At 34.1% G+C, this 14,995-nt stretch overlaps 3 protein-coding genes across 3 annotated transcripts in view; 1 reads left to right on the top strand and 2 right to left on the bottom strand.

Moving 5' to 3' along the window:
* The window catches only part of LOC142354375 (LIM domain-containing protein pin-2-like), a 23,460-nt gene extending 10,315 nt beyond the window's left edge, over positions 1-13,145 (bottom strand). Inside the window, exons 1-3 of the mRNA XM_075406650.1 lie at positions 12,869-13,145; positions 12,264-12,380; positions 9,542-9,737 (exon numbers count right to left, since the gene is read on the bottom strand). Coding sequence (XP_075262765.1) covers positions 9,542-9,737; positions 12,264-12,296 — 229 coding nt within the window. The 5' untranslated portion in view covers positions 12,297-12,380; positions 12,869-13,145. The remainder of the gene's footprint in view (positions 1-9,541; positions 9,738-12,263; positions 12,381-12,868) is intronic.
* The window catches only part of LOC142353881 (multidrug resistance-associated protein 1-like), a 653,144-nt gene that overhangs the window by 141,753 nt on the left and 496,396 nt on the right, over positions 1-14,995 (bottom strand).
* Positions 1-14,995, top strand: part of LOC142354292 (uncharacterized) — a 48,576-nt gene that overhangs the window by 13,040 nt on the left and 20,541 nt on the right. The window lies entirely within an intron of this gene.

Genomic DNA, 14,995 nt, shown 5'->3' with positions numbered 1-14,995 from the left:
AAACCGCAGATAGCACAGAAAAACGCTTTATTTGAGTTAACAAAATTGGATTAGTTTTTTTAAAAAATCAAGGTATCGATAATAAGGGAGGTTGCAAAAGCTAATCCCTGTCACATGTATAGTGTGTTCTAATAGCTGCAAAAAGGAAATAAAAAGAAACTGACTGAGTGGGGATTCAAACTGCATTCCGCTAGATGTGTTCATTTTATGGTTGCATTTTTAACCATCGCACCATTTTTTTCAGATTCAAACAAAAAAGATGGGTTGATAAAACTGCTGAGAACAAGATGAGCCGTGAAGAAAAGAGAGAGACAAGACCAGAGTGGGACTCGAACCGTAATTGTAAAAATTTTGTTCAAAGTCTTGGACGGTTTTCACAATTGTGCTGTTGGATGTCTATTTGAGAACAAAATCAGCTAAAATGAACTTCGTGTTCAATTTCAAATAATGCTAACTATGGTCATAAAATGGAGAAGTGATGTGCTGAGAAGCTGATGAGCTAAAAATGCTACGCTAACCTCGACCATAAAACAACTGAAACCAAACCCCGCGTAGCACAAAACTGGATGTCTGCTCTGTTTTTTCTTTCATGTGACAGAGTTTTCGCTTTTCTTCAATTCAAATCATTGAAAAGTTAAGGGAAAGAGTAATATAAAAAAGGAGATAAAGAAAGAGAAAGGCCTTGAGGCATCAAATGAGAGGCATAGCCATGGACAGCGGTCCACTGAGGCCCAAACTTACTAGATGTCTAAAAAATGACTTATTTTTGTTTCTTTACTGCATTGGAATATATTATGCATTTTGATACTATGCACAATGTTGATTGTAACGGTTAACAATGTGTTCTTTCTGATAGATTACATAAATATTACATAAATTTGGGCTTGCTTTTATGTCGGCTTACTTTTACTCCGACTTACTTTGCGTTCACCGGATGAACCTCGCAAATTGATTTAATCTAATAAAAGAACCTCCTAAATGAATATAAAAAACAAGTGTCCAGCGGAAAATTGGACGCAACAAAGTTCTTGGCATGATTTGGATGTTCTTAAATTATTAAAATTTACCTTGGTTTGCGTGGTGCCCGACACTTTCCATCCGGTTCATCTTTCAGTCTGAACTTCCCATAGTCACATAGACACCTCTCCATCCAGGGTGCCAGACTGCGGGATCCAGGGGCACACTTGGCACAAGGTTTGTTGGAAGGCAGGGATTTGTAGGTACCATTTGCACAGGCTGAAAACAAGCACAGATTACATGACTCTGATGAAGTCACTGACAAAATCTGGAACATATTCGAGAATCACCTAGTTGCGGAATATCATTTGAATTTACGTAACTTTGTAAATTTTTAAATCTGGCTTTGTATATAGGATTATCTGGCGTTCTAAGACCTCCCACTGCAGAGCTCTGGAGCTTCAAAATTTATTATGTGCGTGTTTCAAATACTTATCATATATAGCGTTATAGTTACATCACTTAATATTAAAAAAAATAATACACTTAATATTAATAAAACTCATGTTGAGGTGTGCGTTAAACGTCTGAAAAATCATAAAACACATATGATCAAAATGCAAATATTATTACACTGTCGATTTTCCTAGATAGGATTTGCCTAAAGTATGATCATATAGGAGCCATTGGGTGGTAACTAACAGGCTCATTTTTTTAAACAAATTTCTTTACTTTTTTGAAAATTATAAAGAAGGCGATAGTATTATTTCTCATAAGAGAAAGGGCCTTCAAAAAGCCTCAAGTCCAGATTGCATGCATCTAGTACTAACATCACCCAGGTCACAAATCACACAAATTTTTTCGATTCCATGCTAGGCCATATGTGATTCTTAGTTATCATATAAGGTCAATTATGATTCTTATGACTTTTTAGTAGTCAAAAAAAGTTATATATGATTTCCTGACAATCATACAGTAATCACAATAATATGAAATCCGAAAAAGTGTATAATTTTTTATTTTCTTTCAAAGTTGAAAATTTTTCATGCAAGGTCATAATATGACACATAAAACATTGACCAGTGCCACAAACTCCAGTATGATGTAGTCACAGGGCACTTAAACTGAATATATTGCTCCTTTACTTTAGATTTGACTATTTGGGAGCACTACAATAATATTTTGATTTTTAATCAAATTAAGAAAAAGATTTTAAAATTATTAGAAAGAGTTTTGCTTGCCTCGTATAAATGAGCATTTATAGGTATAAACTGACTTCCGAGAACATCAAAATTTAGCCATATAGATAGAATTACTCTTTCATTCAGAACCTAATTTTGTGGGAAACAATGCCCTTCAGATTGTTTTGGTGGATCACACTTTGATGCGGGGAATGACAAAAGTAAACCATATCAATAAAAAAAAGTGAATAGAAGGAAGTAAAGATGTATGATTCTTGGTCATCATACTAGAATCACATTTGATTTCTTAGCAGGCATTTTAGGAGCATAAAAAATTGTTTCGCTATCATACAAGTATGGTACTAAAAAATCAAGTATTGATAGTATGAAATCATGCATGAACATTTTATTATATCAAAGAAACTAGAAACTAAATTCCTGGCGTCTATAACAGGTTCAAAGCGAAAAAGGGTTTAAAAAAATAGGGAAAGAATTGCTAGTCAATGTTTTTCTATTCGCCAAGTCTTAAGTAAAAAACGTTTTCAAATATTTGGAAAAAAAATTTTGTAGAAATTTACTAAAAAGTTTAATAGAACTTTGATAAAACTGATTTTTGTGTATTCTACATGTCGAAAGTCGTTGTCTGGTCATGACAGACTACACAACATTTCAAAACATGATTAAAAAGAAAGAAACTGAGCCCTTATCCAAAGTTGAAAACAACTAAAGTCTAATTATCCGGTCATTGCAAAATAGTTTTTGAATTGGTCTGATAACGGCCACTTTATAAACGAAGTAAAAACGCGCATGTATTAAAAACGAGGTGAACTCTGACCACAACTGATTGTTGTCTAGTTGGATGAGTCTAAATTTAAACAAATTCCTCAACCTGGGAATACCGCCTATCTACATCTATCTGCAGCTCATAGTAGAAAACTCATAATTTCCACCATATAATTCAAATTGCCATTTTTTTTGAAATATTATGAAAAACATCAAAAATGAAAAGACGGGTCAAAATGAAGAAATGTAAACAATGCAAAAATGTGCCCATCGGAATCTATTGGACCGCGGTTTCAAAAAAAACTTTCAAAAAAAATTACACAAAAATTGCATTTTGATATTGCTAGTTGCCTGTGCTCTTGGAGGAATCAGCAAAAGCAATTGGGCGCTTGTTCATATAGACATGCATACTCCCAGGTGGATTGATTAAAATCAGGTTTGAAGCAAAGCAAGTTCGAGATCCGAAGCAAGAAGTGGTAGCGGCGTCATCCAAATGTCGCATTCCCGTCTCTCAATGAGGTCTGGTTTTTTCCGAACTGTAATTTCTCATTTACTTCAAGCATCATAACTTCTTTTGCTTTGCATGTGCAGTGAAAATTGACAAGGAGCTGATCAAAATGTGTTTTGTTTGAACGTTAAATTTTTGAAACGTATTCAAGCTCTGTTATTACTCAGCCAACAAAATTCCATTTAAATGCTCGTGAGTTTTCTGACATGGAGTTCAGTCTTCATGGTGCGCACATAAGAAACCGAGCACAAGCTTGGATATAACTGTTCTAAAAAAGCTCTGGAAATCATCAAACAGTTATCCCAGTCAACTACTTCAACTCTCTGGGCATTAGTAGGAAAGTATGACGTCACTTATTACTTGTTCAACAATGATATATTGTTCAACTTGTTCAACAGCGAAATATTCCAAAATATACAGAGGATTGGAAATTATTTCTTATGTCAAATGAAACAGCCATAGTTCAAAAACCAGTCAATATCTGGGAAAGCTGTTGCTTATCAATTTTTCACAAAAATTCAGGATTAATGCTAACAATGTTTTTTAAACAATTGTAGAGTTTTGGGTTTTCGCTGAAAACTGATTAGACAAGCAACTTTTAAGATCTTTTCAATTTGACAGCCAATAGTCTTTAGAAATTTTTTTCTGATTACTGCTGAAAACAAATAAAAGAACTATTTTCAAACCATAAAAACCCAACAAACAAAGTATTTTTGGGCAAATGCGCTTAAAAAAGACTGTCATGTCTTTTGGATTTTGAGAATAAAGTTTGGAAAATATTCCAGTATGTTGGTTACAAAATTTTGCCTAAAATTGGACTTTGAACTTGACGCAGAATTTGTTATTTTATTCAACAAGGCGGCTCGGTAATGTGCAATGGCACATAAGGTTCCGACCCCGCCCATCCACAATTTTGTGGATGGGCGACCAAATGAGGAACAGATAGAAAAACCCAAAAATTATTTTTTGCGAATCCCAAAAAAGCCCAAGTCTTTTTCAAAAAATTCCGTATGAACGATAAGATAACCTCCAAAACAAATAACTCAGTGGAGTAAAAATTGATGCATTAGATTGCTGTAATATGTCAATATTAAGAGAGCGAGTCAAAACGAACAGCAAAATCAAACAACAACAACAACAAACATTAATTATATCAAAAAATTTATGTCCCTCTTAAAAACTAAATTTAATAACAAAGTCAACATACCGTCAGATAAACCTGAAACTAAACAAAAATAACTTAAAAATCACCACAAAAGATATGCGACCAGTCCATAGAAAGGTTGGGTAATAATTATACAAAAAAGAACAAAAACAGAAAAGTAAAAAAAATTAACTTTTTTTTTGAAACAATTAACTTCAAAGTAATAAATACCATTAGGAATAAATTAATATTACCACAAATTTGCGATTACCACTGCTTCTATAGAAGGGCATTAGGACCTGACCTTATTCATTTTTTAGAGCGGCTAAAAAGAACAACAAAGAACAAACAAAATTTAAATTGAAACTTGCCAGAAAACGCTGTCAAAACCGTCAAGCCAAATTTTGGCACTCAAAATATATTTGATTGCGCCTTCTTCAAACAGTTATAATGTAGTACGTGGCCATTCATTAGTAAGACTAGGTAACAAGTAGACAAAAAAGCGGAGTGCTAAAGTATGTAATACTTTTAATTTTTTTTTCGAAACAAAATTACATTCAATGTCATGAAAGGCATTAATTACAAAAAGAACTATTTAAATATCGTCGTTTTTTCATGAAAAAGAAACCCTCGAGACCTGTAATTATCCAGAATATTTCTTGCATCTACAAAAAGAACGTCAAATACGACAAAAATCAAATTAATTTAATTTTTTTTTGTGAAAAAGCGGTGTCGAAGCCAGTAAGGTCATAACAAAATCTTTAAAAAAAAGATTTTTGGACACTAATCCCTTTTATTCCCTTGACACCCATAATGTCATATTTGACCTGTAATCAACTAACGAGATTAGGTAACAAAAAGAAACATAAAAAGAACAAAATTGCGAAGTTAAAAAATTATTTTTTAATTTTGGAAAACGATGGGTTTGAAAGTCATAAAAGCCATCAGCTATCTGCTAATATCAGAATATCGGTTTTTCTATTCTTCCATGAAAAGCCAATGAAAGCTATCACTAAACAGGAAATTTCATAAGACCGAAACGACAAAGTATAAATGACAGTTAAGACAAAATTAAAAAATTCAATTGATTTCTTCAAGAAAGAGGCGTCGAGGCCATTAAAACGATTATTTATATCTTTCAAGATTTTAATATGTTCAATTGTGTTTTAATTTGAATGCTAATAAGGTGACATGAGAACTGTCAATAATGTGATAATGTGACAAAATTAGAAAACATGAAAAACTGGCAAATATCAAAACAAACAAAAATCTAAAATCTTGTAGTATCAAAGCCAGAAAACAATAATTTCAGGCTTAAAACTGCAACCGAGAATAAATGTTAACTCAGTAGAAAGAAGAAGCAGTCTTTTTTTGCTGACACTAAGCTGGAAGTTGAACAAATTAAGAAAAAAATAGAGGAAAAGTTAATTAAGCCATTATTTATTGAAAAGTCAATTATTTTTAAAAAAAACCACCATAAACTTTCAATTAAAAAACTAAATGAATTAGCCTGGAGCTGTTTCGCAAGCGAATTGGTTGGACCTATCACTCCTGAGCTTTGATTTGATATGTTCTGTTCTTTATTATTAAAAAAAGTCTTTTTTTAAAAAAAAAAGACCGACTGATTACAACCCGATTTTTTTTTGGATTGTAACAGTCCAAGAATGGCCCAAAACTACCCCTGTTAATACTTATTGTCCGTTAAGAACAATTGATTTTTCAAATGTTGTAGATATAGATAATTTCTGAGTTGAAACTCAAAATAAATTTTGCATTTTTGATAATCAACGAGTAAAGTTAGCAAAAAACGGCAAAGTTTTAACTACAAGGCACTCTCTGCGGACTCTGAAGTAGAAATAGCCCCCCTCTGAGTCTACAAAGATTGTATGAGTGTTGTTTGGGGGTGTACTGTAGGCAAATTTAATCAAAGTGGACTAAAGTAGCTTATTTCGTGCTGTTGTTGATGAAAAAGGCTAAATTTTGAAATGTTTATCCAGATTTTTTGACCAAAAAATTAAATAAAAACAATCAAAAATGCTTGTTCGTCTTCAAAAATGAAATCAACGACACTATTCTTAAAAATTATAACAAATTTTAGCAAAATTGACGAAAATTTAGGCAAAAATTCCGGAAAATGTGAATAAAAACAACGTGAATTCACTCTTCTTTTCTCAGAAGTTTAAGCCTCGATAACTCCCTGTAGAAAACGAAAATTAAAAAAATCTTTTTTATTCCATATTCTACGCTGGACGAGCTTTCTAATGATACCAGTCTCAACTCTCTACGATGAATATATCGAGCGGCGAAAATTCACGGAACAAAAAAAAACCCAGTTGAGTATATAGTTCCTCCCCCCTCAAGAGGGTCGGAACAAAAAAACCTTAAACTTTTTTTTAAAAAGTGCAAAACATGAAAAAATTGCGAAAATTTCGTGATATTGAAAATTTGAAAACCATTCCACGGCTAAAATTCTTAAGTAAGTTTTTTATGAAATCCCCAAAAGAATTTTTTCTGACCCGTGGTTCTAGAAAGATTCGAATAAGGAAAAATAAAGGTCAACAAGTTTCAAAAAAACGCGCATTGTCAAAACAAAATACAAATATTTGTGATGTTAAATTGTTGAAACCATTTTATTCCCACTTGAAACTACTCAGTGAACTATTATTATAACGTTGAGCAAGGTTTTTGAAGCTAGGGTTGATAAAACTCAAAAAATGTCAAAATTTTTCAAAAAGCTTGAAAGAGTGCAATTTAGTATAAATTTGCGTGCTTTTAGCAAGCTGTTGTTAGTCAGTAGATACGGGGGCGCGGGGGTGGGGGAATGCACAGGGGGCTGATGGGGAGCAATAGTGGGGAATGGGGGTAGCTAAATGGGTGGGTTGGGGTAACATTGAGGGGTCAACAGTGGAGAGGTTTTCAATCTCTAAGTCTCCAAAACAAGTATTTTCGTGATGAGAAATTGACTATGTTTCTCTGCTGTTTTCACAATTTCTGTAACGTGGACTATAAGCCGGAGTTTTGAAATATATGCGGCCAAAATACAAATTTGAGATAATCATAAGATGATAAATAAATATTTTTAAAATTTCTTAATCAAAAATCCAATCTGATTGAAAATCCATGAATTTTGAAAACTTTTAATTACAAAAAATCTCTGATTTTGAAGCCCGTTAATATAAACGGTTGATCAGACTCCAAAATTATAAAATTTTCAAATTTTTCTATTTGTTTAGGATTTTTTAAACGGAGCAGTTAATGAACCTCAGTGAAAAAATTAAAGTAGCCAAAATTGCTCGAAAGTAACGGTAGAAACAGCTAAAGCAAGTTTTGATTATTAAAAAAATACTTGGCCAGTTTTTTTTTGAACAATTCTTAATACCAATAATTGTTATTACACCATTCGTTAGCTTGTTACGTTGATTGAACGATGCCAATATTATAATGGGAGTAAAATCTGGGAACCTTTTGGGTTGCGACGCACAGTCTCTGAATCCACTGCAATTCTCGGCTCTCAACTGAGCTACTGGAACCCACTACGAGAGTTTATCTACGCTCTTTTTTTAACTTGCTATAATTTGAAGGCAAACTTGATGATCACGACGTATTGTGTATATACTTTAGCAATTTTTCTGATAATGAATATAGTAAATTTATGATAAGAAGAGCTAAGTGCTGAAATTTTGAGAGAATCAGTTTTTTTCAGCATTGAGAGAATCAGTTTTTTTTCTATGTAATTTACCCCTTTGTCATTTGACAAGTCTGTCACTAGTAAACTTTTGTGAGAAATAAGCTTAAATGGCTCTCAATTCAATGCCCCTAATTGTATCAAAAATGCAATGAATGATTCTAATCTTTTTCTGAAAGATAAGATTTAGAGTTCTCAATGATTCGACTCTTTCAACCCATTCAGATCTTATCATCCATATGTATAAACTTAAATTGCGCTGAAACCACAAACCTGTGAATTAGTGACGTGAAAAGATTGATTTCAGCAATGATCAAATATGAAAATTGATCAAAGTTATTCCCTTTTACCCATTATAGCTGTTCTTTTTATTACTCAATCAAAATATAGACCCAATTACCCTATAAACTATTTCCCCTTCTGGCGTGTCTATGTCTATCCAACGACCAATTGAATAAAAATCCATCTTTTTGAAAGTGAAAGTTTCCTTCCCAACTACCCGCGATCTTTTGCAAAAAAAGACTTTCGTTAGCTATAAATTGCGGTCGTATTAGATGCAATTTATTGCTCATGAAATTTGCTTACGTCATTTTGTTGGCTAAATTATAGCGAGATATTATGAGCTGACAAAGAACAAAACAAAAATTTGGCTAAATTGGTGGGTAAAGCTTTTGCGCAGTAAATTATGTTAAAAACGTACAAAAAGGCATCAAATTTTTCAGAAAATTAGCTAAAGTCTGATTCCAAATTTGTTCCAAATTACAATTAGTTTTCAATACCTCAAACAATATTAATTGAACAGATAATGAAGGTTTTTTTCTGAGAAATTATGCTCCGTAGTTTTCTTCAAAAACTATTAACGCTAAAAAGTAATATAAGTCTCATGAGTAGCAGGAGTTGCTCGAAAGACCGACAAAAAAATTAACGTACTTTTTGGTCCCTTGCAAGTTAATGCTAGTGTATGTAAAATTTAAAGCAATTAAAAGGTTATTCTCCAAAACGGAATACCTGTAAAATTAACAAATGAGACGAGTATTTTTTGGTTTCATAAAAAAAAAGAATAAATTGCAAGCAGAAAAAACGCAAGAAACAATCTATACTTTTCTCCAAAATGAGATTGTTGGACAAGCATAAAACTTATCCCTGTAACAGTACATTGCTTTCGATAATACGAAACAGATACATTTCATTCAAAAAATGAAAATGAGATTTTTACAGTTTTACAAAATCGATCCAAATTTCATCCGAAATATCCAAGAAATCCAGGCATTTGTAAAACTGACCTAATATGAGGTTGTTGCAGTAAGCACACAGTTTTGCATACTTAGTCTTGTAACATGTCTTGCACACGTGACCCTTCTTACCCTGAACATTGTACATTTGACCTCTAAAGGGTTTGTGACACGACGCACATAGCAGACATTTATAATGGTAAACTTTGTTGCCAGATTTGATCTTGTTGTCGTAATACGTCACTTCCTGTAACAAATAAGCAATTTTGCTTGCTGTATTTTTTTCAGACAATAAGCCAGTACTCTAGTTGAGAGATCTACCTATGAAAAAACCGGTTCACCAATATGGGTTATGAAAAGAGTTTGAATTGACTTTTATGATTATTGTCGACCATATGTCAACCCGATAACAGTAGAGGTGGGGCCAGATGTTGACCAATAACTGTCCAGGTCAACCAAATGTTGCCAGATCTAATTTGAGAAGAACTCTTGATCTTAATTTCTTATGAAATAGTGTTTTCAATCGGCTCAACGGGTTGCTCAAATCGTGATTTGTGAAAAAACTGAAACATGACAATCCGGGTTAAAATTTTTTTGTGTGTTCTGAACACAATAGAATTAGATTAGAGAACTTCATTGAAGGTTAAACTTCTTCCAAACAGGTTGTTAATTACAATGATGTTATCAGTTCAGTTTTGTTATACATTTTAGTAAAAAGGCAGCTTCAAAAGATTGCATGAAAAATTAACAAAAAATTCCTTGAATTATCAAAAAAGATCTATTTTTAGCTAAGAGACAATTAGAATTGTCAAAAACAAACGAATGAACGTCTAACAAACGAACATTTTCTAGATAAATAAGACTAACCACATAAAGTTCTCTAGTTTTAAAACGTTTTTGAGACGGCTTAGCCAGTCGCGCTTCTCTCTGAAGTTAGCTGGATGTTTTGCCAAACCTGACATTTATGAGCGACAACACGACAAATGCTGATCTTCGACAACTGAAAGTGCAAAGATCTCTTAAAAAACGATAGTAATAAAATTGCATCTTAAGGAAGTTATCACTATTGCTCGGCTCTCTTTAAATCATATGAAAAATTTAAACTAGAGTTCAATTCAAACTTCATCAGAAATGGACAAAAACTGAAATGTACATTTTGCATAAAACGTAGCAATACAAACAATTTTTGTGGACAAAACCCTCTTCGGCATAGAAAGCCTTTACGACGTACTAAAAAATGATCATTTCAGCCATGAAAACTGCCATGTTTCTACCCAAGAGGGGTACCAAATCTGTTCCCGAAGCTTTTGTTTTTAGTTTGTTGATAAGACTCGTGCATAAAAATCTTGTCCATCAAAGAAAATTAATGAAAAGAGATGCAGCAAGTGTGTTTTTTTTGCATTCCACTTCAAAAAAATTTTACGAAATATAAATTTTATTTGCATTTTTCTTTGAGAAACGCAAATTATTTTGGATTGAAACAATTTGACAGTGTGACTAAACATTAGTGCGCTATCTTTACACTTTTTCGCACGCTATCAATTTTTTTAGTAAGTCTAATTTCTTACGTTTGAAAACTCAGCATCATAAAGAAAAACGTTGCACGAATGAGATCTTTTCTAGTAATTTATGACTGATAACAATAACATGCTTAGCCCATTACTCATCCGAAATATTATTGTGTCAGATCATAACTATTTTTGTGTTGCACCCCAAAACATAGTAAGTAATCGCTTGTCCGAACTCAAATTGAAAATGTTTTCAAATTGTTTTCTTGAAGAAATTATTTGCCATTTCTTTCAAAAACCCCAATAATTCGGTTACTGGAGATGCGCACTCTACTTTCATGAATAATAGCAACATTCTACCAGAAAGAGAAAGGCTCCTTGAGGATACTGATACACGCTTTTTTGTTCAAACTGACTTTTTGTGCAGCATTTCTCAAAAATTTACCGTTTTGTTTGAGCATTCGTCCAACTGTTCCTCTGGAAACTTCATCGGAGCAAGGAAAAGCGTTATGGGTCACCCTGATACGTTCTAAGTGAGGTTTTGAGATCATTTAGAACATCGCTACTTTATTATTTTCGGAGTTTTAACATTTCGGGACTCTTCTGATAGTTTTTTTAGTCCTTGAAACTGTTGTTTTTCAGGTAAAATTTTTTTAATTCTCTGCACTGGATCTTGAACTCAAGTTGAGTTGTTTTTGTTTTATTTTTCCTGAAAATCCGACATCTGCTTGCGTACCATCTTGGCAAACAATGCAATAAAAAAGCGGTTTAACCATCTTTTCTGCTTAAGCGGAGAAAATGAGAACGACATTTCTCTTAAAATTTCTAAATTTCACACCATTTTCCAAGCCTTGTCATGCTTTACAAGAAGGAATTATGCTTTACGTAGCTTTTTGGTACTATAGCTTGTGATGCATTTTTTTTTCTACAAATCATGTATAATCAAATTATCATTCAATGGAACAATAAAAAAATTTCTCCTCCTTGATAAGTCTGGAAAAATTCTACTAGAGACATGCTTTAATGAAAACACTTGGCATAACAGAACAGCTTCTAAACTAGAATAAAATTCATGGATGTGTCTTGAAGGGCCGCAGGACAAAACCACCCAATGCCAGAATACCCAAGATACTAAATTACCCAAAGTCTACCCAAAATGTTACCGTTAATTGAAATAATCAGAAAGAGCATTAAGTAACGTGATGTAAACATGGAGAAATTTTAAGCTAATGCTTTTCCCTCAATTTAGAAGAGCAATTTTTTACCTTAGCACAGCCGGCGCATCTGAAGGGTGCCATTAGTTAGTCTTTTGCAGTCTTTTTGTCCAGTTTTCAGTTTTATCAGGAGTCAGTTAACAAGTTGGGCAAGTTCTCAAAGTCAATCTAAAACATTGTGGTTTATCTCCAGACCAGCAAGAGTTGAGTGGGCGCATTTTATTTTTATTTCTCATGTACAAATCATATATATATAGTCTGTACGAGTTCCGTGATTTTTCACATAATAAAGTCGTTCTATATAACATCACACATTTTGTAAGTGGGGTGTGAGAATATACTGGCGGAAGGGAGGGGGCAAAAAGCATTCGGAATGAAAGAGAACACAAGCAAGAATGTTTTTTCTCATTGGTACAACAGTAAAACTTAATCAGAGGTGAGACTGTGCATTATAATGTAGACATACCATCATTATAAGTAGTAAAACCTTCATCATTGTCGTAAAAACATCAATGACAGAAGCTCATGCTCTAGCTAGAGGGGGGAGGAGGGTGGGGGGGGGGGGGGTTAAATATACATTTATACAAAACTATTTTTAATACGTCTTTTGTGATAGCACTGTTGTTTTTATTTGAATTCATACTGATTAAACTCACAGTCACATTGGTTGATTGTCAGATTGGCATCTGATTGGCTGGCTGTGACAGATAACTGATAATCATAGTTTAAAATTGTTACCATAAATGCATGTATAGGAGTTCAAAAGTCGGAAGTCTTAAGTCGAGATCCCTCAACGGAGCAAATTATGTAATTATTTGCCCTCATTTCCATTGTTGCCTCCTTGAAGGTGCCCCGTATTAAATGGGACGACAATGATTTCCCTTAATGGTATAAACATGTAAACACTTTTTACCACTTGTAACTTCAGGACACACACACACACGCACACACGCACACGAACTTTTTTCTTATGAATTTTTGCATTTTTCTCTACTAGGCTGGGGGGTGGGGGCTGTAAAGTGGTATACCCGTGAAAGATCGTGCTAACTTGATCCGACATTTCAAATAAAGGCCTTTGTTTAAGCACTTAAAGTCCTGGCGAAAAAACTGTAGGCGCCCAGCGACTAAGAAAACATTTTTTATCAAAAAATATTATCTGCAAAATAGCACTTAAGAAAGCGAAGAGTCCAATTGCTTAATTGAATAGTCAATTTGAAGACCACTTAACAAGGAAGACTTTAATTACTGTCTAGACCACTGTCTGGGACTTCCTTTGTGAAATTAAGGGGTGAGGTGTGCGCGTCCGGTTTAGCTTCTAATCAAATTTGAGGGGAGAATATTTTCGAGACCTCATTTGAAAAGATTCCAGAATCCCGACTGGTATAATGAAATTCTTAATAATTATCGGATAGTTGAATAGTTGAACAAGAATATGTATGTCGAGGCACTATTTGTATCTGTCAATATCAATCACATATCTGGTCCAACCATTCAGTTTTCCAATATATTTATTAATTAATCACCATTCGCTGTACCAAGAGCAGTACAAAACTTCAAAACTTATTTAAAAAATGGGATCTATTCTGTTTTGCCCCCCCCCCCCTCAGTGTTTTTTATGACCCCCAGTTACAATTTATATGTTGTTATATAGCACGTTACTTTGTAAGAAAGTAGACGTGCGCCTGGGGGGGCAAAACAGAAAAGATCCAAAAAATGTGTTAGTGCCCAATGAATACTATGAAAATCTGGATCTTTTCTGTTTGTGCCCCCTCCCCCCCCCCCCCCCCCCCCCCGGTACGTTATGCACCCCAGAGCACATGTCATGACATAGTAAGCCATTATTTAAAAAAATTGCACGTGCGCTTTGGGACTTCGTTTTTAAGCAACTATCGTTGCGAAAATATCCAGTTGTAAAACTGACCGATGAAATGAATTGTTAGCGCCTGATGAGGAAAACGAAAATCTGAACAGTGGCAGGACTCTACTTCGGGATTAGAATTTTTTCTATCACATTGTTCTCGCCATTTGTGCCATATGAAAAAGGCGAGAAATGTGTCGCGGAAAAGGATCTAATAAAATGCAGAGCCGCCTAAGTTCTGCAGCTGTTGTAGTTGGGATCTTTTCCGTTTGTGCCCCCCCCCCCCAGCTTAGTGGGTGCATATTATTTGCAACCGCCAGACGCACGTGCAATATTTTTACATAATGATTTACTATGTAATGACGTGCTCTGTCACTGGGGGGAGCATAACGTACTGGGGGGGGGGGGGGGGCACAAACGGAAAAGATCCTGTAGTTGCAACGAGAGTTGACTTAATACATTACCCCATGATCATTAGTGCCCTCTCAAAGTTATTCAAATACTCGTTGCAAAAGGAACTGTTACATAAATTATTCGTTAAAAACGGTTTTGTGCATATGATTTAAAAGTAGACTTTGTTTCTCGTCCATCCATTTGTTCATATCTCGCCAATTCTGCTATGTGAAGGGTCACGATACACGAGTGGCGATAAAAAAGTACAATCATTTACATTGTGGCGTAAACTTTTTTAAAAAGTGTCTCAGCGGCGGGAATTGGTTTAGGTCAAAACTACGCATTTGTTTTCATTTTTGTTGTTAACTTATCGATAGCGGAAACAAACCTATTGTTGTTTATAATCATCTCATCATTCAAATTCCGTTGCCAGAACAGCAGTTAATGAAACAAGAACACTCGCTAATGTGCGTTTGCACAAAATGATCCAACACCGCCCATCTTTTTTGTCTGCCAAATGCGGAAGAGGAAC

The sequence above is a fragment of the Convolutriloba macropyga genome, chromosome 15 (assembly GCF_964194025.1).
Source record: "Convolutriloba macropyga chromosome 15, txConMacr16.3, whole genome shotgun sequence".
NCBI classification, from domain to species: Eukaryota; Metazoa; Xenacoelomorpha; order Acoela; family Convolutidae; genus Convolutriloba; species Convolutriloba macropyga.
This window is presented reverse-complemented; position numbering and strand designations above follow the sequence as displayed.